Source organism: Mesoplodon densirostris, chromosome 16 (assembly GCF_025265405.1).
Source record: "Mesoplodon densirostris isolate mMesDen1 chromosome 16, mMesDen1 primary haplotype, whole genome shotgun sequence".
NCBI classification, from domain to species: domain Eukaryota; kingdom Metazoa; phylum Chordata; class Mammalia; order Artiodactyla; family Ziphiidae; genus Mesoplodon; species Mesoplodon densirostris.
This window is the reverse complement of record NC_082676.1, coordinates 43027248-43053010: the sequence shown is the minus strand read 5'-3', so window position 1 is coordinate 43053010 and position 25763 is coordinate 43027248. Positions and strand designations below refer to the sequence as shown.

At 40.0% G+C, this 25763-nt stretch overlaps 1 protein-coding gene across 4 annotated transcripts in view; it reads left to right on the top strand.

Annotated features, from left to right (window-relative positions):
- Window positions 1–25763, top strand: part of LOC132476085 (S-adenosyl-L-methionine-dependent tRNA 4-demethylwyosine synthase TYW1) — a 211834-nt gene that overhangs the window by 83231 nt on the left and 102840 nt on the right. For all 4 annotated transcript variants that reach the window (XM_060077809.1, XM_060077807.1, XM_060077806.1 and 1 more), the window contains exon 13: window positions 3316–3451. In XM_060077809.1, coding sequence (XP_059933792.1) covers window positions 3316–3451 — 136 coding nt within the window. The remainder of the gene's footprint in view (window positions 1–3315; window positions 3452–25763) is intronic.

Genomic DNA, 25763 nt, shown 5'->3' with positions numbered 1-25763 from the left:
ACTCTCACTCACGGGGGTTGTGTTTGTTAGAAGTGACTCAGAGTTTGTCCAGCACCGAAAGCCTTTCTCTCCGGTGTTTCTCATAAACAATTATCAGCAATTGTTTAACTTCACAGCTGCCTGAGGCAGCGGTAACCGTTGGGGCAAACAGGAAGCTGACCAAATACTTAAAAGGAAAAGCGGGGAATGAGATGTTGGTAGGGGGCTTTGAGAAGCTCCAGCATGTTCCTGGAAATCTAGAAAACCATGTGCACGGGCCGGGCTGTGGGTATGCCAGGGAAGACTTGAAAAGGTCCTATATGCCCACCTCCACTTGATATATTGATGTCTTGAGCAGGTAGACAGTGAAAGCTAAGGCACAGTTGTCAAATGCCTGCCTGGACATCGAAGGCGTGCCCTAATATACACACATAGAGCCCCTCAGCAAAGGCTAGGAGACTTACTGATTGAAGTCATTTAAGGATATCTCTGTCTAATCCTTACCTGGCCACTAAGCTAATCAAACAGGGATTTTAGTGGTTAAACACAACCAAGAATACAGAATTTACCAAATTAGTTCAGTAGCAACAAAAACAGCAAGCAGACAGAAAAGAAAAAAAAAACACACCCCTGGGTTGGGAGATATCTGATTTAGAATTGCCAAATAATATTATTTAAAATGTCCAGCTTTCGTTTAAAAAAAATGAACTAGACACAGAAACAAGAGACTGTGGCCCATAACACAGGGAAGGAAACAGCTAATAGAAACTGTCCCTTTTTTGGATAGATTTCACATATAAGTATTGGATATTTGGGTCACTTTGGTTATTTTCTTGTCCAATAGGAGCATCAAAGTTACTACTGAAGCCTCTAGATTTCTTACAAACATAAATCTCTCTCCCTTTTTTCCTTTCTGTAGAGATGAGGAGGTTTCATTCTGGGTAGGATCTTGATATGATTATTGATCATTCTGGGTAGAATGAGGCCTTATCTCTACAGAAAGGGAAGAAGCGAGAGGGAGTTTTATGTTCAGTTGCAATGGTTTTCTATATATGATCATTCATAACTCAGAGATTTAAAATTAGGATAAAGGGTCATCACAAAAATCATATCAAGATTCATAGGGTATTTTCACTGGGCATTGGGCTCAGAGTTATATATCCCTTTTATTGTATAGTCCTTTTTAATTGTTCTCAACAGCAGTGTGAGATTCTGAGACACAGGAATTATTATGATGGTTTTAAGGATATAACTAAAATGATCCTATCTCTGAATAGAATGGAGACAGACAAATGACTGTGCTTGGAGCCTCATCACCTGTCACGGGGAACAGAGACCAATAGCGGGCAGACATAAGATCCCTGAGGCTCAGAAAATCTCTCCAGTGTCCCTTTACTCCTTTTGAGCCCCTTAGGAATGAGCTCTACAGTTCCTTGGGGTTTTCCTCTTCTCCATTCTTCCTCTGATCCCTGGCCAAAGAGCTATAAAATTCCTGATAATAGCACCTCAGACATTTAGTAATGTCAAAAATTCCTTATTGCTAGTGTCAATGTCCAGGACTACTATTTCTTTTTTTTTTTTTTTTTTTTTTTTTGCAAAATGGTGGTGGTTTGTAAGACAGCTATGGCCTTTGGAATTTACTGTTCATATTCTTGAAGTAGTTATGGAGGTGTAGTGAAAAGGTCAGGCCAGTTCCCATTTTGCATCAGGCAGCTTTATGACAAAGTCCTATGAGTATCAGACGATGATAGCCAGCTGTATTCATTAAGACAATCCTTTTTATTTTTGTAAAACATAAAATCCAGTTAAAGTAGCTTGTCTGTTATTACAAAGACCCCCAGCAAAAGGGTTGGTGAGACAAAATGCTGCCATTACAGTATGCTGTTGTTTTGCATTTCCGATAATTGATGTCCTTTGCTCAGTAGTGACACATTATTGAACTTTTAAGGATTCCGTTATATCAGTATTGGAGAGGGATTAAAGCAATGAGAGTCTGCCAGTGTTTCAATCATTCTTTCCTAACTTTGGTCAGAGCTTCTCCACTTTTAACAACTTTGGGTTTAGGCCCTTCTGATTTTACCATATGTCACTAAGCCAGATGATTACAAGCATTTGTTTGGCCTACATTTCCTTAAAAGTTCTGTCAGCTGAAGTCAACGATATCCACTAAAAAGTAGCTTTAAGTGTCTACCTGTATGGCTGGATAAAAAGAAAAATAGAGCTCCTGTCCTTCAAGGTCTTCCACTCAAAGATTGGTAAGGCCAATACTGATAGGTATAAAAAGCACATAAACCACTTTGATGGTGAATTTTATGGCATGTGAATTATGTGGCAGTTTTTAAAAGTGCCTAGACTTTGAAACAAAAAATGTATAAATAACATTCTAGGGGTAAATACAAATTAGGGAATAGTTACAGCAAATTAATAATGGGAGAATTTGGTCAGAGGATTATTAAGGGGGAATTTCTTTCTACTTCGAAATTCATTGAAGAGAGTGAATTATGAGACCTATTTGAAGGGAGAACAGAGAGGCTCTGGAAAAAGTACAATCTGAGCTTAAAACATAACTGGCAAGAAATCTGGTAGATGATGACATTGTGAAATGAGTCAGTGAATTTGAGCGAAGTGGAGAATGAGTGGTACTCATGGATGCGGATTAAGAAGGCAAAGAAAGATAAGAATCTACAACATACATTTTTCTTCTGGGTTGTGCTCTTTTGTAAGTGCTTGGCTGCTCTTTTTCTAACTCTGCATTGCTTATGGCTCCCTGAATGGGTCATTGTTTGCCCACACAGGGCTGGACTTTAAACCCACTCCTGCTCTCAGAGGCATAGGTGAGGCATTGGTGTGGCTCTGTGCCCTTCAAAGAAGCCTTGTTCTTGTTCCTTAGAAAACATCCATCAGCAAATTGATGATGGGAGGTGGCCCGTCAGCACAGACCCCTGTAGAAGTCTTAAGTGGCAGAGTTTATGAAGAAACTTTGGTCTGAGAACCCCTTGTAATTGTGCTGAGCTGATGGTGCCAGACCTAAAGCCTGATCTTGTTTTATTTTCCACTAAAATGTAGTGTTTGAAGAGAGACTAATTTTAAGTAATCAAATGTTTTCAGTTTATTAGGGATGGTGTCCAGTCATTTAAAAAAATAACCAACTGACATCCCATTCTGTCACATTAAAATCATGGCTTCAATCTTCTGGGAGAAGCAGAACCCTCTAGACCCCAGTAAAATGTTTAATCATCACATCTATTACAGATTGTAAATTTAACATCATGAAAAGCCCGACTTAGGCATAATTTTCTTCTTCTATTTTTTTTTTTTAAATTTTAAATTACCAAGGAACCTCAAACCAGTTACCCAGCTATACGTCAGTGTGGACGCCAGCACCAAAGAGAGCCTGAAGAAAATTGACCGCCCGCTCTTCAAGGATTTCTGGCAAAGATTCCTCGACAGTTTAAAAGCCTTGGCTGCAAAGGTAAGAATCATGACATCTTAAAAAAAAGATTTTTTTTTTCTTTAAAAAAAAAAAAAGACTAAAATCTTCAACTTTTTTCTAGACTTCCACTTTTATTATTCAGTAAATATTTATCGAGTTCCTCTTAAGTTTCTAGCACTCTGTCTTATATATATGTCCTTCATGTATTTCAGGAGAGAGATGCACACTCCCAAAGCTAATTAATAAAACACGGGTAAGAGCAGTACATAGCAATCCTAGAAGAGGTGTCAGCAAATAGTATATGTTTAAATATGAAGTTAATTTTCCTGAATTTCTAGAACAAAATTTCCTACCCAATAAGGAACTCAACCCCAGAATGTCCGACCCCAGTGTCTTTTCCTGCAAACAGTTGCCCCTTCTTAAGTCTTCCTATTCTTTTAGACCTAAGGTACCTTCTGGTTCTTCTTTTCCATTGGCCCCTATGTCAATAGTTGGTATTTTCTGTTAGTTCTACCTCTTCTTCTCTTGTAGCCATTTCCCCTTTTCTGTTCTCTTTGCTTCTACCCTGCAGTTCCTCTTGGTTTACCCAAATCTAACTGATACTGACAGTCACTACAGGAGCTTAAAAAATTACAGTTTCCTATTCCTAGGGGGATTTGAGAATCTGCATTTTAAACATCTCGGGTGATTTTTGATGTGCAGCCAAATATAGGGAAGTCACTGTCCCAGAAAACCTGCCTTTCTCTCCTTTGCCCGGCACTTACTGTGGCATTCCCACCCCGTCGCCGTCTGGCTGCAGTGAACGTTACCAGACTCATCCTTCACCATGTTTCCCAGGAATGCTACACATCCCTGCTTGTCTTGCTGTTTCTGCAGGTGTGCCCAGCACTTGTCCCGAGTCTTTGGTTACCTCCTCAGAACCTAGACTGTCCTTTCTTTCCATTTCTTTGACTTGTAGAAATTCTGTGCAACCTTCAAGTCTCAGCTTCATTATTACCTCTGCTGCGAAGCCTTTTTCAGTTGCAAATAGCTGCCCCTGTCTGCCTTCCCAAGTTTTATATCTGTAAATACACTTCATTTCCTCTGTTTTATCCTAGCTTCTCTCTCCCCAACTGGATTCCTTACTCATGTCGGAATTCTAACACAACATAGTTAATGGTGTTTGATAAATGTTTATTAAAAGAATGAATGAGTGGAGACTCAGCCAGAGCTCTGTAGTAGTGAAATGTACTCTACCCATTTTCTTGACTTTTCAGTTGATCAGAACCGCCTCGCACCTCCCCCCTCCCCCTGCCCCCCGCTTTTATGCTTGAGAAGTTAAATAAGTGTCTTTTATGGTGATTAACACTGACATTATTTAAGACATTCAAAATAGGCATTGGTTTCTGATCTGTCTTGGATTATTTATAAAGCTAGCAAGTCAGATGCTTTTTGGTTCCTAAATTTTCTTCGTCTCTGGACTTCACCTTTAGCTGTATCCTCATTGCTTATTGCTGAGACAGGAGATACATAGCATAAAAATCAGAACGGATTTAGATGGAAGTAAACAGCAGGGGCTGGCAGTCTCAAACACATAAGAGATTGTTATCTAGACCATATCCTGAGTCGGAGTGTGGAAGATGAGAAATAGGCATTAGCAGAATGGCTCAATAGGCTCCTTTTTGCCTTTTGGCCAAAATTTTCCACAAAATGAATTCGTATCTTGAAGTTACAAGTAAGCCTTTGGATGTCCAGTTCAGTTTTAAGTACTCTGGATTGACTCATTGATAGTAACGCACTAACTTAAAGTTCTACAATATTTTCTAACCCATGAGCTTCTTACATATAATATCATAATTGTGTCCATGTAACTCTAGTTGAAAAAGTTTCCTCGGGCTGTTTAAACTAGCTGCTCTCAGATTAAGGCAATTGCTCTCTAAGCATTTTGTAGCAATTAGTTTATGTTTCTCATTCTTGTATTGTTTATACTGTCATTTAAGAAAGATCTGCAGCAGGAAGCTGCTGTCAAAATAAAAAGTTTTCTTTAAATTAACTCAAGCTATGTTATTTCCTTTTGAATGTCTGATATTATTGGTACATTAGATACTATCAAGAAAGGTCGACTTTACTGCTGTTTAATACTGAAAAATAAGACATTTATGTTGTGACTATACTTATTAGCTAGGGTCAAATATATGATCACTATCATCTGATAATCATTTGAGTTTTTCAGTGAAAACTTTGAAATAAAAGTGATATTTGAGATGTTTCAATTAGAACATCCATAATATTATCTTCTGTTACTTGTTTGAGCTTTTAGTATACCTGAGCAAGAAAAGACATTTGAAGAGAAAGAATTTCTTAAACTTTATAAACAAAGAAATCCGATTTTTCCCAAGCTTTTCAGCCTACGTATGATCTAGTACCACCCAAAGTAGAAGAAGGTAGCATATTTTGTTTTATTACTCTTCGCAAGTATAAAGGTTACATTTCAAGATTTTTATCCTTTGTCTAAATGTTCCTTTTCAAATATGAGGGGAGAAATAGATTGGTATTTGAGTATGTGGGGCTAAAAAGCAATTCCATCAAGATAACACAACATAAAATGTGTTAGCTTCAATTTCTGGACATGGCAGCTACTTGTCAAACAGTCCTTTTTTTTTTTTTTTTTTTTTTTAAAGAAATCCGTCTTGTGCAAGATAGCACTGCCTACCTTTGGCAGTAGACATTTTTAAAAAATAAATTTATTTATTTATTCATTTACTTAATTTCTGGCTGCGTTGGGTCTTCGCTGCTGTACGCGGGTTTTCTCTAGTTGCTGCGAGCAGGGGCTACTCTTTGTTGGTGGTGCACGGGCTTCTCATTGCAGTGGCTTCTCTTGTTGTGGAGCACAGGCTCTAGGCGCGTGGGCTTCAGTAGTTGTGGCACGTGGGCTCAGTAGTTGTGGCTTGCAGGCTCCAGAGCACAGGCTCAGTAGTTGTGGCACACAGGCTTAGTTACTCTGCTGATGTGGCATCTTCTTGGACCAGGGCTCGAACCTGTGTCCCCTGCAGTGGCAGGTGGATTCTTCACCACTGCACCACCAGAGAAGCCCTGGCAGTAGACTTTTATCAGCAGTGTGACCAGATGTGTTTCTGCTGGCACATTATTATGCCAAGTTGAAGATCCAGCAGGAAATGGAAGTAATTAATCCTTTTCCACGTTTGAGCAATAATACTGATATTCTTGAAACCTCATGTTTGAAAGACAAAAATAATTTCCCGCATTACATATTTTTGGGTATCCAAAATGAACTTAGTTCTATGGGTGTGAGCATGCATTGACCTGATGTTATCGGAGGAATGTTGTCTCACTGTTAAGAAGGGCTTATTATACATTAATGAGATGGCTCTGTATCTAATATTTAAATAAACCAAAGTATCCATGTGACCCGCAACTGGCAGGTTTTAAAAAACAAATATTTAGGGCCTCCCTGGTGGCGCAAGTGGTTAAGAGTCCGCCTGCCGATGCAGGGGATACGGGTTCGTGCCCCGGTCTGGGAGGATCCCATATGCCGCAGAGCAGCTGGGCCCGTGAGCCATGGCCGCTGGGCCTGCGCGTCCGGAGCCTGTGCTCCGCAACGGGAGAGGCCACAACAGTGAGAGGCCCACATACCGCAAAAAGAAAAAAAAAAAAAAAAACAAATATTTAATATTTGACCTTATCTCTGATTATAAAAATTAGGCGTTGAATATAGAAATTTGGGGGGAAGTAAAGAGAAATATGAAGAAACAAAGGAAGAAGCTACCTATAATTCCAGGACCTTGAGGCAGCTACTACTGACATTTTGAAGTAGTACTTCTAGTTAATCCTTTGAGGGGGAGAGAGTGATTTGTTTTCATATATGATTCAATTTTATATGTTGCTTTTTGTTGTTAACACCGGGTCATGAGCATTTTTGCATGCTATTAAAGTTTCTCTATGACCTTCAGGTTAAAGACAGCATAGTTTTTCATCAGTAACAGTGTGAGATAATATATATATTGGTCTCTGTCCCCACTTCCTGGCACAGAGTTCCTAAAGCCCTTGTAACTTTCTAACTGATAAGAGCGTTAGGAGCATCTTTTATTCTAATAAGGCACCTTGGAATTTTCAGCACCCCCCTGCCACACACACGCACGCATGCACGCGCGCGCGCACACACACACACTCACCCCTCTCTAGAGAGGGGAGATGGGCTGGAAATGAAGTTAATAATTGATTGTGTCTGTGAGAGGAAGCCTCCATAAAAATCCCACTAAGGGGTTTGGGGAGCTTCCAGGTTGTTGAACACATCCACATATCAGGAGGTTAATGCGCCCCCAGCTCCATGGGGACAGAAGTGCGTGTGCTCAGGACCCTCCCAAGATCTCGCGTTATGTGTCTCTTCATCTGGTTGTTCATCTGTACCCTTTAATAAACTGGTTAACCTAAGTCAGTGTTTCCCTGAGTTCTGTGAGCTGCTGTAGCAAATTAAACCAGAGGAGGGGGTTATGGGAACCTCTGATTTAGAGCCCATCAGCCAGAAGCACAGGTGATAACCTAGACTTGGGACTGGCCTCTCAAGTAGGGCGTAGTCTCAGAATTGAGTTAATTTGTAGGACACCGCCTGGTGTTGCAGAGAATTGCTTGGTGAGGGAAAATCCCCCGCACATTTGGTGACCGGAGGTGTCACAGTGAAGTGTTGTGTGTGAGTGGTAAAGCAGACACATGGGAGAGAAGACTGGGTTTTTCCCTCCTCACTCAGTTTCCCGCTTGTTGGCCAGTATCAGGGTCTCGCAAGAGTGTGTTCCAGCCTGCTTCTTCATATCGTGGGGGCCTGAGTGTAAATCAGGTTCCTGTCCTGAGCACACCTGAGAGGGGGCCTTGTGCCTCTGCTGCTCTCCAGTTGCAGCATGCACATTTTGTTACTTTCTAACATTTCTAAAGTCAGATAGCCAGAGATGGCCTGTCATATTTAATTGCTAGCATGGTTACTTTCATAAAGGAGAGACATAAAATGATGGTCCATAAAATAATTGTGTGTCTTACAATCTAGAATATCTTAGAGTCAGTGAAATAGCCCATCTTCTTCCCTCCCTCCCTTTTAGGATAAGCTAATCACCCCTTCATCATTCTGACTAGTTCCCCTGCTTATTGATCTATTTGGTTTATTTCCACCTCCCCTTATCGAGGCCAAAGTCTTCTCTTGAGCCTTAGTCCATCTGGCTGTGGTCTGGATATTTGTTTCTTATTATTATCTTTTCTTCAGCTTTATCTTGCCCTTTACCTTTATCTAACCTGTGTGTACCCTCTCTGTAGGCATGGATCTTCCAGGGTGTTGATTCCACCCTTCTTGGGTTTAATGCCATTTCACCCTCCTCTGGTTGGCTAAAAGGATATTCTGGTTTTAGCCACTTTTGAAATCAGACCAAGACTGCTGACCTTGATCTCTCCCATGGTGTTTTCCAAAGCCAGTGCCTACGAACTGTTTGGCTTCCCCCAGCCCCAGGAAATTCCCTAGTAAATAGGTTTTCTCCAGATCTGACTTCTGCCTAAGCTTATTAAGGAAAGATGAACGTGTTGCATCTTAGGTTCATGTTGAGACATTAAGTGATGTCTAGTAGATCATTGCTTACATGACTTGGGGACTCAGAGGAATGTTGGAGTGTGAATATGTAGATTTAGAAGTCATCTCTGTAGCAGTAGATTGCAGGTGAAAAGGCAAGAAAGTGGATGGAATTATCCAAGAAGTGTCTAAAGCGGGCCAAAGAAGGAAGCTTAGGGAAGACAACTTTTCAAGCTTTCAAGATGAAGAGCGTATATAGAGAGTGACTCTGGGAAGAGTTTGATAATGGTGTTGGTACAATCCGAAGCAAGTATTGTGTATTACATACAATTCAAAGAAACAATGAGTTTTCATGAAGATATTGAGGGAAGGTCAAGAAGTGTCTAAAGCGGGCCAAAGAAGGAAGCTTAGGGAAGACAACTTTTCAAGCTTTCAAGATGAAGAGCGTATACAGAGAGTGACTCTGGGAAGAATTTGATAATGGTGTTGGTACAATCCGAAGCAAGTATTGTGTATTACATACAATTCAAAGAAACAATGAGTTTTCATGAAGATATTGAGGGAAGGTTAAGAGGTGATGAAAAAGAAACTTGGTTTACAAGTTGGCCTCTAATGACTGTGTCAGAAAGAAGTAGAATACAGTGTTTTGCATAGAAACCATTGTGTAGTGGGTCGAATGGAAGGATGGAAGTGGGGAGAGTGAACAAAAGATATTAATGTAATGAATATTAACCTTTTGAACCCAGAGCAATAATATTGTTTAAAGAAGAAATTAAAGACATTTCCTTTTATGAGGTTAAACATTAGATAACCATATCTGCTAAAAACAGATTAGAAAATAAATATTCCCATAATGAAGAAAATAAGATGACTTATATGCCACCAGAATTCAAAGGTAAAAACACTATTACTACAGTGCTGTTTTTCTTCCAGAGTTTAATTTATGTGTATATAAGTGTGTGTGTATTTTACTTATAAAATGAGATCATTACATATTTTTACAATTGTACTTTTATTTATTTATTTATTTATTGGTACGCGGGCTTCTCACTGCTGTGGCCTCTCCCGTTGCGGAGCACAGGCTCTGGACGCGAGGGCTCAGCGGCCATGGCTCACGGGCCCAGCCGCTCCGCGGCATGAGGGATCTTCCCGAACCGGGGCACGAACCCGTGTCCCCTGCATCGGCAGGCGGACTCTCAACCACTGCGCCACCAGGGAAGCCCTACAATTGTACTTTTAATTTAAAATATCATGAAAACTCTGTCAACTTCTGTCACCATACATTATTTTGCCCATTCTTGAACTTTTACCTTTATTTATTTATTTATTTATTTATTTATTTATTTATTTATTTTTTGCGGTACGCGGGCCTCTCACCATTGTGGCCTCTCCCGTTGCGGAGCACAGGCTCCAGACGCTCAGGGTCAGCAGCCATGGCTCACGGGCCCAGCTGCTCCGCGGTATGTGGGATCCTCCCAGACCGGGGCACGAACCCACGTCCCCTGCATCGGCAGGCAGACTCTCAACCACTGCGCCACCAGGGAAGCCCTATTTATTTATTTTATTTATTTATTTTTTTGCGCTACGCGGGCCTCTCACTGTTGTGGCCTCTCCCGTTGCGGAGCACAGGCTCCGGATGCGCAGGCTCAGCGGCCATGGCTCACAGGCCCAGCCGCTCTGCGGCATGTGCGATCTTCCCGGACCAGGGCACGAACCCGTGTCCCCTGCATCGGCAGGCAGACTCTCAACCACTGCGCCACCAGGGAAGCCCCTTACATTTATTTTTGATTTGACTATTTTTGAACTTTATACAAATAGAACCATTTATTATGTATTCCTTTGTGTCTGATTTTTTTTTTTGCTCAGTAACCTGTTTGAGATTTCTCCATGATGTTATATGGAACAATTCATTCATTTTTACTGCTGTATAGTATATGACTATACAACAAACTATTCAGTGTTTCTACCATTGGTGGACATTTGAATTGTTTTATGTTTTTCACTATTATGAATAATTTTTATGGACATTCTTGTAGATATATAAATATACCTGCATTTCTGTTGGGTAAATATGTAGAGCGGAATTGTTAGATTACAGGGTAAGTGTACATCCCACTTCAGTAGATACTACCAATTTTCCAAAGTAATTGTACCAATTTATATCTCTACCAGGGGTGTGTGAGAAGGCCAGTTGTTCTACATTCTCTGACCTCCTCCCCACTTTAAAATTTAGCCATCTTCATTGTTGTTTAGTGATATTTCACTGTAGTTTTAGGTTGCATTTCCCCAGTGAATACCTTTCAATTTGAATACTTTTACAGATGCTGATTGGCCATTTGGCTATCCTTTTTATGTGAATTATGTGTTCAATTCTTTTGTTCCTTATTTATTTGGATTATTGTTGATTTTTTTTTGACTTGTAGATGTTCTAAAATATATTCTGGATACAAGAGCTTTGTCAGATACATGTTTTCAAGATACCTTCTAGTCTGTCTTTGCCTTTTTACTCTTAATGATATATTTTGATAAACAGAAGTCCTTAATTTTAACAAAGCCCAATTTATTAATTTGTTGAAGTTTTATGGTTAGTACTTTTCATGTCCTGTTTATGAAACCTTTGTCTACCCCAAGGTCATGAAGATATTTTCTTATTTTTTTTGTAAAAGCTTTATTTTTCTTTCACATTTGGGACTATGAATCATCTCAAATTAATTTTTTTAGGGTAATTTGAGGAGGGTTTGTTTAGTAAGGGCTTAATTATAAAAGTGTATGGAAGGAATAGAGGAACCATTGGAATTGTGCCAAGAATCCTGGGGCCAGCAGCACCAGAGTATTACCATCCGCACAAGTGTCCCACAACAGGGGGATTGATTGCTAATATGAGTGGCTGACATTTACCAAATATTGGGTGGAGAGAGCTTTAAGCTTCCCCTTGTCCGTTTTTGCATTCTGATAGAAGTTTGGGGCGTATTTCTGGACAAAGCTCTCAGGGGATACAGTTTTGGTAAGAGGGAGCAAAGAGTTAACTCAAAACTCTTGTTCATGCTTTTGCCCATAGGTAGATGAGGACTAAGTAGGCTGGGAGCTGGTCCTTCTTGAGGGGATTCTCTGACCTGGGGAGGCCTAGCTAGACCAAAGTACAGCCCAAAGGAAGGAGTACGTGGTTTGGGGCAATTCTCCTGAGGGTCTGAAGGACAAGATCTTGTCTTGGGGATAACCTTTTTCTTTTTTTTTTAAGGAAAAACATTTTTTTTCAATTTTATTGAGAAATAATTGACATATATCACTGTATCAGTTTAAGGCCTGTAGCCTGATTGTTTGAGTTACATATATTGTGAAATGCTTGCCACATCCATCTTTTTATGTTTTTATGATGTTAATTAGGATTCTTTTACTTCCACTCAGAGAACTCTCCCTTTAGCATTTCTTGTAAGGCGGGTCTGGTGGTGATAAACTCCCCCAGGTTTTGTTTGTTTGGGAAAATCTTTCTCTCTCTTTCTGTGTCTGAAGGACAGCCTTACGGGGTATAGAATTCTTGGTTGACAGTTATTTTCTTTCAGTATTTTGAATATGACAGCTCATTCTCTCCTGGCCTGAAAAGTTTCTATTGCAAAATTCACTGATTGTTTCATGGGAGTTCTCTTGTGAGTTCTCTTTTTTCTCTTACCACTCTTTGGGTCCTTTGGGCCTCATGGATCTGGATGTCCATTTCTCTCCCGAGGTTAGGAAGTTTTCAGCCATTATTGCTTTAAATATACTTTCTGTCCCTCTATCTTTCTCTTGTCTTTCTGGAATTCCCATAATGCGAATATTGTTTATTTTCGTGGTATCCCATAATTCCTGTAGGCTTCCTTCAATTTTTCATTTTTTTCCCCTTTTTGTTCCTTTGACAGTTTCCAATGTTCTGTCCTCCAGGTTGCTTATTATTTTGTTTTTCTTTTTTAAGTGTGCGGTGAGTCTAATTTTGAAACTCTTTATTGAATTCTTTAGTTCAGTTATTCTATTTTTCAGTTCTAGGATTTCTGTTTGGGTTTTTTTGATGGTTACTGTTTCCTTGTTGAACTTCTCATTTTGTCCATGCATTGTTTTCTTAATTTTGTTTAGTTGTCTCTCTGTGTTTTCTTGTAGTTCACTAAACTTCCTTAAGAGGATTATTCTGAATTCTTTGTGTGATAGTTCATCAGTCTCCATTTCTTTAGAGTCAGTTGTTGGAGCTATTAGTTTCTTTTGGTGGTTTCATATTTACCTGATTTTTGACAATCCTTGGTTCCTTACATATTTTTCTATGCATTTGAGTATTTGGGCTCTTCTTCCAGACTTCACAGGTTTGCTTTGGCAGAGACAGTTCTTCACCAGGCAGCTCAGTTTGGGTTTCTGGGTGTGTCTGCTAGTAATGTCCTTGGGCAGCTGGGGCTTGCTATTCTGGTCTGTTTTGGGCGAGGCACTTGTTTGAGCTCTGAGAATGGGGATGGGGGCAATGTGCCACTGCCTGAGAAGTTTGTATAGGGCTGCTGGCTTGGTTCCCCACACAGGTGAGGCTGGAGGAGGGGCTCCATGGTTGCCTGGATTCTCTGATCAGGCTTACTCAATGGTCCTGAGTGTGTACTATATTCTGTAGTAGATGGGGCTGTGAATTAGCTTCCCTGCCCTGGCAGGCCAGCCAGATGAGATCCAGGTCCCGTATAGCTGGTTGTTTGGGGACCTGAATCAGGCCAGAGTGTGCACTGAATTTCCTGGTCAGGGAAGGCCATCGGTTTTGCTCTGCAGATCAGGAAGGCATGGGCTGTGCTCTCTGTTCAGTGCCGCTGTACATAGAGCCATTGAATGGGCTGTGCAGCTTCCCCTGTGCTCTGGTCAGACTCCCTGGTTGGACAGGCTGAAGGCTGTATTCAGCAATAAGTGGGCCTGTGAATTAGATTCCCAGCCTGGGTGCAGCAGGACAAGAAGCTCTAAAGCTGGTAAAGCTTTTTGTTGTCACACCCCAGGTTTCCTGACTGAGCAGGGCCGTTGGCTTTGGTCTGCAAACTATCGGCTCTGCCTGCCCACCTCTCCACTGGAGTCCTTCTGGGCTACACAGCTTCCAGGTGTTGTCAGCAGCCCTTCTGGTCAGATGAGGCTGGAGGACACTATCCACAGTGGATGGGATTGTGATTCAGCTCCTCGCTTGGGCACAGGCAAACCGGGCTCTAGGGCAGCAAAACTCCTTGTTTGAGGATCCAAATCAGGCAGATCTGCCCCCTGCCAAGTTCCCTGGTCAGAGCGCGCCCTGGGCGCTCTGCAGGTGAGCAGAGCCGCTGGTTGGGGTCACTGCCTGGACACTGCAGGTATGAACTCAGTCTCCCAAGATCCACGTGCTGGTTGTTGCAGGCCCCTCCCCGCTTCTCTGTGACAGTCAGATTCTGAGTCTTTGTGCCCAAAGATTCCCTGCAGTCCCCGTGGTGCAGTATCAGAGTAGGGGCTCCCACAAAGCGACCCATTTTGCTGGGGGCAGGGAGGGTGCTGCCTGTCCCCGCTGGGTTCTCTTTTCCTATTGGAGGAACTGGAGACTTAGGAGACCCCTCTGTGTGCTGCTGCACTACCCTGGGGGAGGGGCAGTGTGGTCAACGTGCAGCCCCTTCTCTTACCTTCTGTCACAGTCTGTCTTGGTCTCTGTGGTGCAGGGGGTGCTTCAGCCTCACCCCCGTGTTCTAGAATTCTCTCAGTGGTGTCTTGTTTTTGAATAGTTGTTAGTAGTTCTTCTGAGAGGGAGTGAAGTCAGGAACAACCTATGTTGCCCTCTTGGTGATGTCACCCTCAGATACATTTTTATATATGGTATAACGTAGCAAGTCAAGGTTAATTTAAAAGTTTGAAATCTGGTACTCTAAGTCTTCCAGCTTTTTCCTTCAAGATCTAGTCATCTTGCTCTTTGTGAATTTTGCCTTTGGTGATGTGTTTAAAAAGTCCTCACCCACCTCTCCTGGGTTAAAAAAATATTTATGCATATTTTCCTGTTCTTTCATGGCCTAATTTTAAAAAACTTGACTCTTTAATCCAACTGGGATACAATTTCATATTCACTTTTATTTAGTTATCCAGGATCATTTATTGAATAATTCATCCTTTATGCATTGATGTGATAAGCTTATTGTATACTGAAACTTATATCAGTGCCAGTTCATTCCAAGGAGATGCTATATGTGTTGATTTTGACCTTTTTTTCCATTAACAGTGTGTCACAGACATTTTTCCACAGTAGTAAATGTAACACTTCAGCACTGTTCTTATTGTCTGGGTACTATCTTATTCTGTGGGTCTAACAATTTAATTTGCAGGTCTTGTCTTTGGTGGCTTTCCCTTTCTCTCTCCTCCTCCTCCACCCCCCCCCCCAGTCTGTTTCCAGCACTTATGTGCCAGCGGTGCCTTGTGCTATCTTGTAACACGCCATCATAGTGCTTACCACGGTGGGTTGTGATTGCTTAGTTAATTGTCTTTCTTCGTGCAAACTGAAAGGTCCCAGAGAGAAGGCACAGTGTATGTCATGTCATTTTTGCTCTCCCAGCTCTTATCACAGTGTGACACACAATAGCCACATGATAAATGTTTGGTGAATGAGCAGATTAGATTTATCTCCTTTCCTTTTGATGTATATTTCATCATTAACCAACAGTCTGTCTTGTGTAGCAGTTAAGAGCTTGGGATTCTTAAATAAGACTGCTCATGTTGGAGTCCTGTCTCTACCACTTCCTGGCTAATATTGGTCAAGAGACTCAGTTTTCTCATCTGTAAAATGGGGTTAATAGCAGTGCTGACCTCATAAGGTCTAGATAGAAACATCTAAAAACATCATGGGGTGCTTGTGTTTATGTTTTAAAGTATAATGCCCTCTATCACCAATTTTGTAGGTATGATTAAATATTTTGGAGATGTAAAAAATAGAGTAGGGGGCTTCCCTGGTGGCGCAGTGGTTGAGAGTCCGCCTGCCGATGCAGGGGACACGGGTTCGTGCCCCGATCCCGGAGGATCCCACATGCCGCGGAGCAGCTGGGCCCGCGAGCCATGGCCGCGGAGCCTGTGTGTCCGGAGCCTGTGCTCCGCAACGGGAGAGGCCACAGCAGTGAGAGGCCCGCGTACAGCAAAAAAAAAAAAAAAAATAGAGTAAATACCAATATAACTACCATCTAGCTTAAGAAAGAAAACATTATAAATTCAGTTGCAGTCCCTATGAACATCTTTTCTTTCATATTTCCTTTCCTTCCCTCTATTTCAGAGATAATCTGTGTCCTGTATTTGGTGTTTATCATTCTATGCTATTTTTATACTTCACTCTATATTTACAGCTTTGTAAACAACAGAGCTGTTTTTCATATTTTAAAACCGTATATAATAGTATCATCATAGCATTCTGCAAGTTGTTCTTTTTTTGAGCATTAGAAAAACTCAAATTTACCATTTTAACTGTTTTTACATGTATAGTTCAGTGGTATTAAGAACGTTCACATTGTTGTTCAACCATCACCACAGTCCGTTTCCAGAGTTTTTTATCTTCCCAAACTGAAACTACACATCCACTAAGCAATTACTCCCCATTCCCTGCCCCCCACTGCCTTTTTATTGTTTATTTGTTTAATATTATATTTGTGGATTTACTCATGCTGATACATTTAGCTTTTGAGACACTGTAACTGCTCTATAAGCATTCCGTCTTATAAATATTCTACAATGTATTATTCATTCTCCTGTGGATGGGCATTTGAGTTTTTCTGAAGTTTTCAACTCTGCAGTGAACATTATTGAAAGTGTTTCTTTGTATACATGTGCAGTGGTTTCTTTAGGGTCCATACCCAGGAGTGAAAATTGCTGGATTGTAGGATATACACATCTTCCATTTAACTAGATTTTTTCAAAGTACTCAGGAGAGTGGCTTTGGAGACTAGTGTATTCGAGTTTCCATTTTCTGTCCTCACAAATACGTGGTATTGTCAGCTTTTAAGATATATACATCTTCCATTTAACTAGATTTTTTTCAAAGTACTCAGCTTTTTAACGTTTTTAAGTTTTAATGTATTGTCATGCTTTTTTAAGTTTTGCCAGTCTGATGGGTATGACTTGGTATCCATCAGGACTTGTGGTTTTATTTTACGTTCCTCTATGTAGTGGGGTGAATATCTGTGGGATGTCCTCCACCACATGCAGACTTGGCTCTAACCCTGGTCACCTTGCACCTGGCAGAGTGCTCTCCGGTGGGCCATTGCTGCAGCACGTGTTCAAGGTGGTAAAGTGTGGAAGATGTTATTAGTTGGATAGTCAGATGCTCTTGCTATAGTGAACTCCTTCACTGGCAAGAGTCCATCCTGACTCTCAACATCGATAGTACTACCTAGACAATACACACGTGGCCTACTGTGTTCTGGGGCCACAATGCCTGTGTTTGAATTCTGGGTCCACCTCTCAGAGCTTTGTGGTCTTAGGCAGCATCCCTGTGCTTCAATTCCTTTATCTGTAAGATGGGGATAAAGGAGCACTTACCTCATAGGCTTGTTTTGAGGATTAAATGAATTATTGTGGAAAGTGCTTACTGGAATGGCCTATAAAACAGAGTAAGACTTAATAAATGAAAACTTATTTATAAGCCTCCAAGATGGTTTAGTGAGAATTTATAATCTGTATGTCATGTTGAGGACTTTATGTCCTTAGTTTTTAAAATATATATTCTTTTAAATAAAAATTATTCAGCTGACTTAAATTTATATCTATTTTGAGTATGTACATTTTAAAGTATTCTGAGTTTACCTGGTCTCTGCTTTGAATGTTTATTCTCAAGACCAGAAATTGTTTGTTGGTTTATTTTAACTCTGTAACTCTCTCTAAGCAGGAGAACTTCATTGCAGAAGGGAGGTTCTGAAAATAATTTTGTTACAAATATCTGCAGTACATAATCTTCCCTGTTGCCTTACTTCATATGTATTTATCTGTGGATCATTTTTTATCTTGAATTTTAAAATGGAACAAATATTGGTAATACTTGAAGCAAGTATATATAGGCACATGCATACACATATATGTGTATACATGTGTGTGCATATATATTTTTGTGGCATCTCCATATTTATTTACATATATGTATAAAGTATGTATATATAAAATATATATTTTTTGCAATAGCTCCAAATAAAAAAATGTAAGTTCCAAACACTGGAAACTGTAATGATCACCATATGAAAAAAATTCTGTTTCCCTCTTAGACTTATCTTCATGAATCATCATTTTGCTTCATGATCTGTTAATGTTAAGAGGGATAAGATCCCTTGATTTTGCCTGTAGACCTCATAAAAATACTAGTCAAGCATCTTGTTTCTTAAATATTTCTCAGTTGTATAATGGTGTATTTTGGGATAAGGATAGTTCTGAAAAAAAGATTTTTAAATGAAGTCTTAAAATAAAGGTAATAAAGTGAATAAAGTTAGGAGAGTTTAAAAAGTACTGAATTTAATGAAAATGCTACTACCAATCATTAAGAAAAAGACCAATAAAACAATAGAAAAATAAGCCAAAGATAAAAACCCTTAATGGAACATGAAATGCAAATGGCTTTTAAATACAAATAAGAATAATAGTAAGGAAAAAAGTACTCTCATATATTTCTGGTGAGAATACAAATTGGTACAATCTCACCTTTGAAGGACACATTTAAAAAACATTTCACTTAAAAAATTATTTATTTATTTATTTATTTGGCTGCGTTGGGCCTTCGTTGCTGCACGTGAGCTTTCTCTAGTTGTGGTGGGTGGGGGCTACTCTTCGTTGCGGTGCGTGGGCTTCTCATTGCGGTGGGTTCTCTTGTTGCGGAGCATGGGCTCTAGGTGCGTGGGCTTCAGTAGTTGTGACATGCGGGCTCAGTAGTTGTGGCTTGTGGGCTCTGGAGCGCAGGCTCAGTAGTTGTGGCGCATGGCCTTTGTAGCTCCACAGCATGTGGGATCTTCCCGGAGCAGGGCTCGAACCCGTGTCCCCTGTATTGGCAGGCGGATTCGTAACCACTGCGCCACCAGGGAGGTCCCTTAAGGGCACTTTTATGCTGTCTATTAAAATAAAAAGTGCATGTGCCTTTTTTTTTTTTTTTTCAGTATGCGGGCCTCTCACCACTGCGGCCCCTCCCACTGCGTAGCACAGGCTCCAGACGCGTAGGCCCAGCGGCCATGGCTCACGGGCCCAGCCGCTCCACGGCACGTGGGATCCTCCCGAACCGGGGCACGAACCCGCGCCCCCTGCATCGGCAGGCGGACTACCAACCACTGTGCCACCAGGGAAGCCCGCATGTGCCTTTTGAGTGAGCAGTTCTTATCAAGTAATTTACCCTGAGACATACTTCCATCCACCTGAAGTAAAATATATACAAGATTATTCATTGTGGCATTACTTATAATAACAAAAGATTGGAAGCAAACTATCCATCAGTAGAGAACCAATTAAATAAATTACGGTAGGCACCTATACATTTGAAGTTTTTTTGACTTGAGCGTCTGGCGGTGGAGGGAGCTCTTTGGCTGTTTTCCTCTTTGCACCTTTTTGGAGTGTTACTTATTTTCAAAAAGGATAACCATCAAGGAGCTGCCCCAAGAAGATAATTTTTTCTAGGGAAGAGAATTGTAAAAACTTTTATATTCTTCTTCTTTCTAGTAGTAACAGACATTATTGAAACTTGAGTAAAGCAGAGAAGGTGGGATAGAAGCTAAAAAGCCCCTAGCAGAGAGCAGAAATTTGATGGATGTCAGATCATAGTGGGTTATAGAGAGTGGGTATTTTAATTGTCCCATGTACAAACATTTTCATTTTGAGCTCTTATTTCATCAACATTACACATACTTGTTTTTCCTAACTATTCTAACCAACACATAATATAATTTCCCAAGAGTTAACGCTAGTAATTAGTCATCTTAAACATGTTATTTGATCACCATTTGATACAATGTTTACTAAAAAACATTGAGTTTTGGGGACTTCCCTGGTGGTACAGTGGTTAGGACTCGGCGCTTCCACTGCACGGGGCACGGGTTCGATCCCTGGTTGGGGAACTAAGATCCCACGTGCCAACGTGGCCCAAAAAAAAAAGAAATTTTATACTCCATCTCCTGTTGTTTTTGTTTGTTTGTTTTCTACCCATTAGAAGTTTTCAGGCAGTGATTTTTTTCTGTAGTTAGTGTTTAGCCAAAGTATTTGATTGGAACCTCATGGGGGTCTTTATAGTCCTCGGAAAGTGAGCATAGTGGAGGTATGTGACTCCATCATGGCACCATACCAGCTTTGTGACCTTGGCAAAACTACTGATCTCTGTAACCTTTGTTTTCTCACCAGTTAAGCGGGATTAAAGTATTCATAGTTTATGACTCACCAGATTGTGTTGAGGGGTTAAATGAAATAACTCAAGTAAAACTCTTAGTACATTGCTTGGCACATGGGTTCAATAGTGTTAGTGCTATAAATTGTTAAAAAAATTAGTTCTAATCTAAGTAGTGATCATTTGCCTCTGAAAATAATTTTTGGTTATGAATGATTCTCAACACTTTGGAGACTGTTTTTACTGCATTCATTTCAGCCACCTCTTACTTCGAGCTTATTATGTTTCAAGTCCTGTGCTAGGCCCTGGATATAATTATATCTAGGATGTGGTCTGAGCCCTAGAAGAATTGCAGTGTCCTGGGGACAAATACAGGCATACCTCACTTCACTGCACTTCGCTTTATTGTGCTTCGCAGATATTGTGTTTTTCACAGATTGAAGGTTTGTGGCAACCGTGTGTCGAGCAAGTCTTAACTGGCACTATTTTTCCAGCAGCATTTGCTCACTTCATATTTCTTGGTCACGTTTTGGTAATTCTGGCACTATTTCATACTTTTTCATTACAATTATATTTGTTATGGTGTCTGTGATCAGTAATCTTTGTTACTACTACAACTAGCTGAAAACTCAGATGACAGCAAAACTGACCGTGTGCATGTGGGATCTTCCCGGACCGGGGCACGAACCCATGTCCCCTGCATCGGCAGGCGGACTCTCAACCACTGCGCCACCAGGGGAGCCCTGTTTTGTCTTTTTAATGATTACTCGTGACTATACTCCAAAAACCTCCACTGCTCTACCTTTTATTTTCTATCCTTTTTGTCTCTCACTAATACTTAGATCTCTTTTCTCTAACATTTCCAAGAGTAGTGATTCAAAATCCCTATCCATTCTCATTTAAATGTTCACAGCAAAGGACAATATATACAGGAATAAATCTACAAGTGGTAGGATTTTACAAACAAGGAACCAGTGATCGACTTACATACATCATGAAATGATTACCACAGTAAGTTTAGTGAACATCCATTGTCTCATATAGATACAAAATTAAAGAAATAGAAGAAAAAATATTTTCTCTTGTGATGAGACTCTTAGGATTTACTTACTTAACAACTTTGATATGTAAGGTACAGCAGCGTTCATTATGTTCATAACATTTTACAAATCTTTAATTAGTATTGGGTACTATTCTGTTGGGTACAACTAAGTACTGGGTACAACTAAGGTTGTACCTTACATCCCTAGTACTTATAACCAGAAGTTTGTGCTGTTTTAGTTCATTACTGTTTTTTTCTTTTGAGATGTTTGTGATTTTCATTGACTTCCAAATGCTTTTTATTAAGGACTTAGGATCTCTTTCTGTATATATACAAATACACACATAAACGTATATATGTATGTATCTATATTTATTTTTCTGAGTATGGTACGAGACAGGGATTCGTTTTCTCCTTTATGGATTATTGATTGAGCCAGCATCATTGTTGAATAATTTATCCTTTACCCCATGGTTCGTAATGACTGCCTGTTGTAATCAAGTTTTCCTGTATTCATGGATGTTTCTGAACTTTCTACTCTGTCATATTGATTAATTTTTCTGTCTTGCCCCATTACCATACTGAGTTACTATAGCTTTGTGATAAGATTGATATTTAGTACAAAAGACCCCTCCTTCTTCAAAATTGTCGTGCTTATTCTTAGCCCCTTAATACATTTTCATATTTATTTTGGGATCATTTTGTCAGTTTTCTCTCCCACACAGACACACACACACACACACACAGACATAACTTTGGGATATTGATTGGAATTGCATTGAATTTACAGATTAATTTGGGAAAATTGCCATGTTTATGAAGTCATGTCTTTGGTTGAAAGTTGCTTGTTCTGTCACTTTAATTTTTTTTGACTGAAATTTATCTTCTAATTGTAGATTCTGTTGGCTGTCTTTGTGAAATGTTACATTTCCACACATCTCTTGGAATTGTTTGCAGGCTCTTCTTGAGTAGGTGGTTGTTTTTGCTCACATGTGCACTCTAACAGGCGGCTAGGTCCAATTCCTGGTCACGAGGCTGTTTCATTATATATTTTTAGCCAGGTTTATTTGATTTTCATTTTTCATTTCATCTATGTATCACTGCAGTGGGGATGGCTCAAGAGATGAGCTTAAGGTACCCCTTTGACTGTACATTCATTAATGTATGGTTTGGTAAATTATGCAAATCAGATAAGGATTTGGAATTCAAGGCTTAATTTTTGGCATTTTTATGTCTTTATAGCAAGTACCGAACATCCTTCTTCTTCCAGGCTCTTCTTGCTGTCATTCCAGATTCACTTTCTTATGAGTCAGACATGAGGTAAAGTGCTGTACACTCAGGCACATCTTGTCACTAACAGGCTTTCCAGGGAGGAAACTTTACAGGCTTACTTCAAGAACTGAGTCACCTTCTAATGAGTCTGGTTTTGCTTTTTGGTTTTTTGTTGTGTGGGTTGTTTTTTTTGTTTGTTTGTTTTTTGTTTTTTGCAGAGCCAAGCTTAGGCACAGGGAGGTTGTTAACAGTGGCTTAATGACAGCCTGAACATCCCTTGACTACAAGGCATATGCATTTGGACAGTTGATTACCCAGGAAGGGAGCCTTTACTCTTTAATATTTGGGACTTGAACTTGTGAATTGTTACAAGTAGTATTTCTGGAGAAATAGATCTATCGGATTTATTGATTTTAGAGTTGTGTGGTTTCTGGCTGCCCTGTTATCCCTTTCAAATTTACTTTGTCTCAGTGGTTTGTAAGATGTGTTCTGGGTGTATCAAGATGTCCTTCTCATAACATCTTCTGCACACTTTGTGTCCCGGTGTTTCTGTCTGTTTTTGTCTGCTGCAGGATGATGGAGAGATTGTTGCCTGAGGGAACTTTGCCAGAGATTTTACTTTTTTGTCAATATGCTTGGACTTCCAAGTCGATGTGCTGCTTAGGTGACTGCCATCTGTGTTTGCACCCTGGGGTAGGCTGTAACATAATCTTCTGCTTATTGATTTGTATGATATCATTCCTCTGACTTCTACTTATTCTTATGTAGATAGGCTACCTCTCTCATTTATCTTGTGTTGGTGGCCTTAGACTTCTCAGTTTAGATCTCCTAAATGCAAAGTAGAGAAACCGGTCCTATGACTTTGTAGTCAAGCCTTTCTTCCTCTAGAAATCTTACCATTTATTTACTCTCTTTTATTTATTTTGGTTTCGTCTTTAGCTCTTTACATTGTCTCCCTTATTAATCGTCTTTTCTTTTTTTTCTTTGTTCTCATTTCTTTCCTTTCCCTTGCATTTCCATATTTAAGATTTCTGTGTTCATGGCTCTCAGGGTACTGGTCATTTTTACACTGTGAAAGCTGTCCTGTTCAAAATGCCAGTAGAACCTTACCTCTTCTATTCTCTCCCAACCTCCAAAGGATGGAGAAACACCGCTCCATATTACTCCTTTGCTTTTCTGACGTGTAAAAACTGCTGCCTTTTTTTTAATCCTGTAGTGGGGATTTTTTTTTCCTGCTATTGAGTGTTTACTTACAGTTTGTCTTTATACAGCTGCCAGTGCTCTTAGCCTCTACTGTGTTTGCATTTCACACTTCTCAGCTTCCTCTTCTTGTGGTTTTTCAATAGATGAACTTATAGTAGCCCTTTGTACTTCGATTATACAGTAGGCCCTCCATATCCACCAGTTCCGCATCCACAGATTCAACCAACCACGGATCGAAAATATTCGGGAAAAAAAAATTCCAGAGAGTTTCAAAAAGGAAAACTTAGGGCTTCCCTGGTGGCGCAGTGGTTGAGAGTCTGCCTGCCAATGCAGGGGACACGGGTTCGTGCCCTGGTCCGGGAAGATCCCACATGCCGCGGAGCGGCTGGGCCTGTGAGCCATGGCCGCTGAGCCTGCGCATCCGGAGCCTGTGCTCCGCAACGGGAGAGACCATAGCAGTTAGAGGCCCGCGTACCGCAAAAAAAAAAAAAAAAAAAAGGAAAACTTAAATTTGCCTTGGAAGGCAGCTGTTTACATAGCATTTATAGTTGTATTTACAAATACAAATACAAATAATTATTTGTTACAAATACAAATAATTATTTGTAACAAATACAAATAATAGTCGTATTTACAACTGTTTATATAATATATACACTGTATTTGGTGTTATAAGTAATCTAGAGATGATTTAAAATATACAGGAGAATGTGCATAGGTTATGTGCAATTACTGTGCCTTTTTGTATAAGAGACTTGAGCATCTGAAGATGTTGGTATCTGTGGTTGTCCTGGAACCAATCTCCTGCCGATACCGAGTGCTGACAGCACGCATTATAACATGTGGTCGTGTGTGTGTGTGTGCGTGTGTGTGTGTGTATATACACATGTATATATAAAATTTTACAAAATATGTGTGATCTCACCCTCCTCCTACTCCTTCACACAAGCAACATCTTCTTGGGTATTAACCATGTTACCAGGAGGATGTCAAGCCCTTCTTTTCTTCTTGCTATTGTGGGTAACATAGAGGTCCATGACTCTTCAAACCCTGACCACACTCTGTCTCATATTCAAGTCGATTTGCATGGTCTTCTAAGGTTCTGCTGAACCTAAGACAAATCTTTTTCTACTTCCTTTACCAGATTTCTGGTCTTTGAGCAGGAGAATTTTGTTTAAGGCATCTGTTTAAGGATAGTTGAGATCAGGTGTATCAAGAAACTGTTAAACTGATCCATTCTCATCTCAGGAGTCAGTACTATTAAAAAATGTGTGTGTGTGTGTGCGCGCATGCGTACAGGTTTTCTGACCCCACAACTTTTCTTGTATTTCCCTCCCAGCCTTTTGTGTTTCCTTTGTGTATATGTATTTATGTCATTAATACTATGGTATGTGTACAGTTTTGTTTTTAGCTTTTTAAAAATTCAATGCTATTACATAAAAATTACCCCTCATTATTAAACATTCTTCTAAAACAATTATTCTCAGTGGGAGCAAGAGTATAGAAAAAAACAGGTCTCCCACCCGCTTCCTTCCCCTTTCTGAGAATCACATCTGCATTGAGCTCTCTTATTGTTAAGAGTGTGTTTCTCCACCATGTTGGAATTCACTGTTCTGAAATAATCATCTTTAGTGTTAGTTAAATAGCTGTATCATAAATCATCTAGCTATTTCTTGGGATTGAACATATAGCTATTTCTTGGGATTCACATATTTATAATATCTCATTATTATAAATAAAGCTGGAATGAACATTCTTATTCATCAGTATTTGTCCACAAATTTTATCATTTCCAAAGACTTAAAATCTTTAGAAATGTAGTTATTGGATCAACATATTTGGATACTTTTCAGATTCTTTAATCATGTTGCCATGTACTTCCCAAAATGTTAATACTGGATTATGCTTTTACCATCAGTGAATGAGTGTCTGTCTTGCTGTACTCTAGGCAGTATTGAATATTGCTATTTAAAAA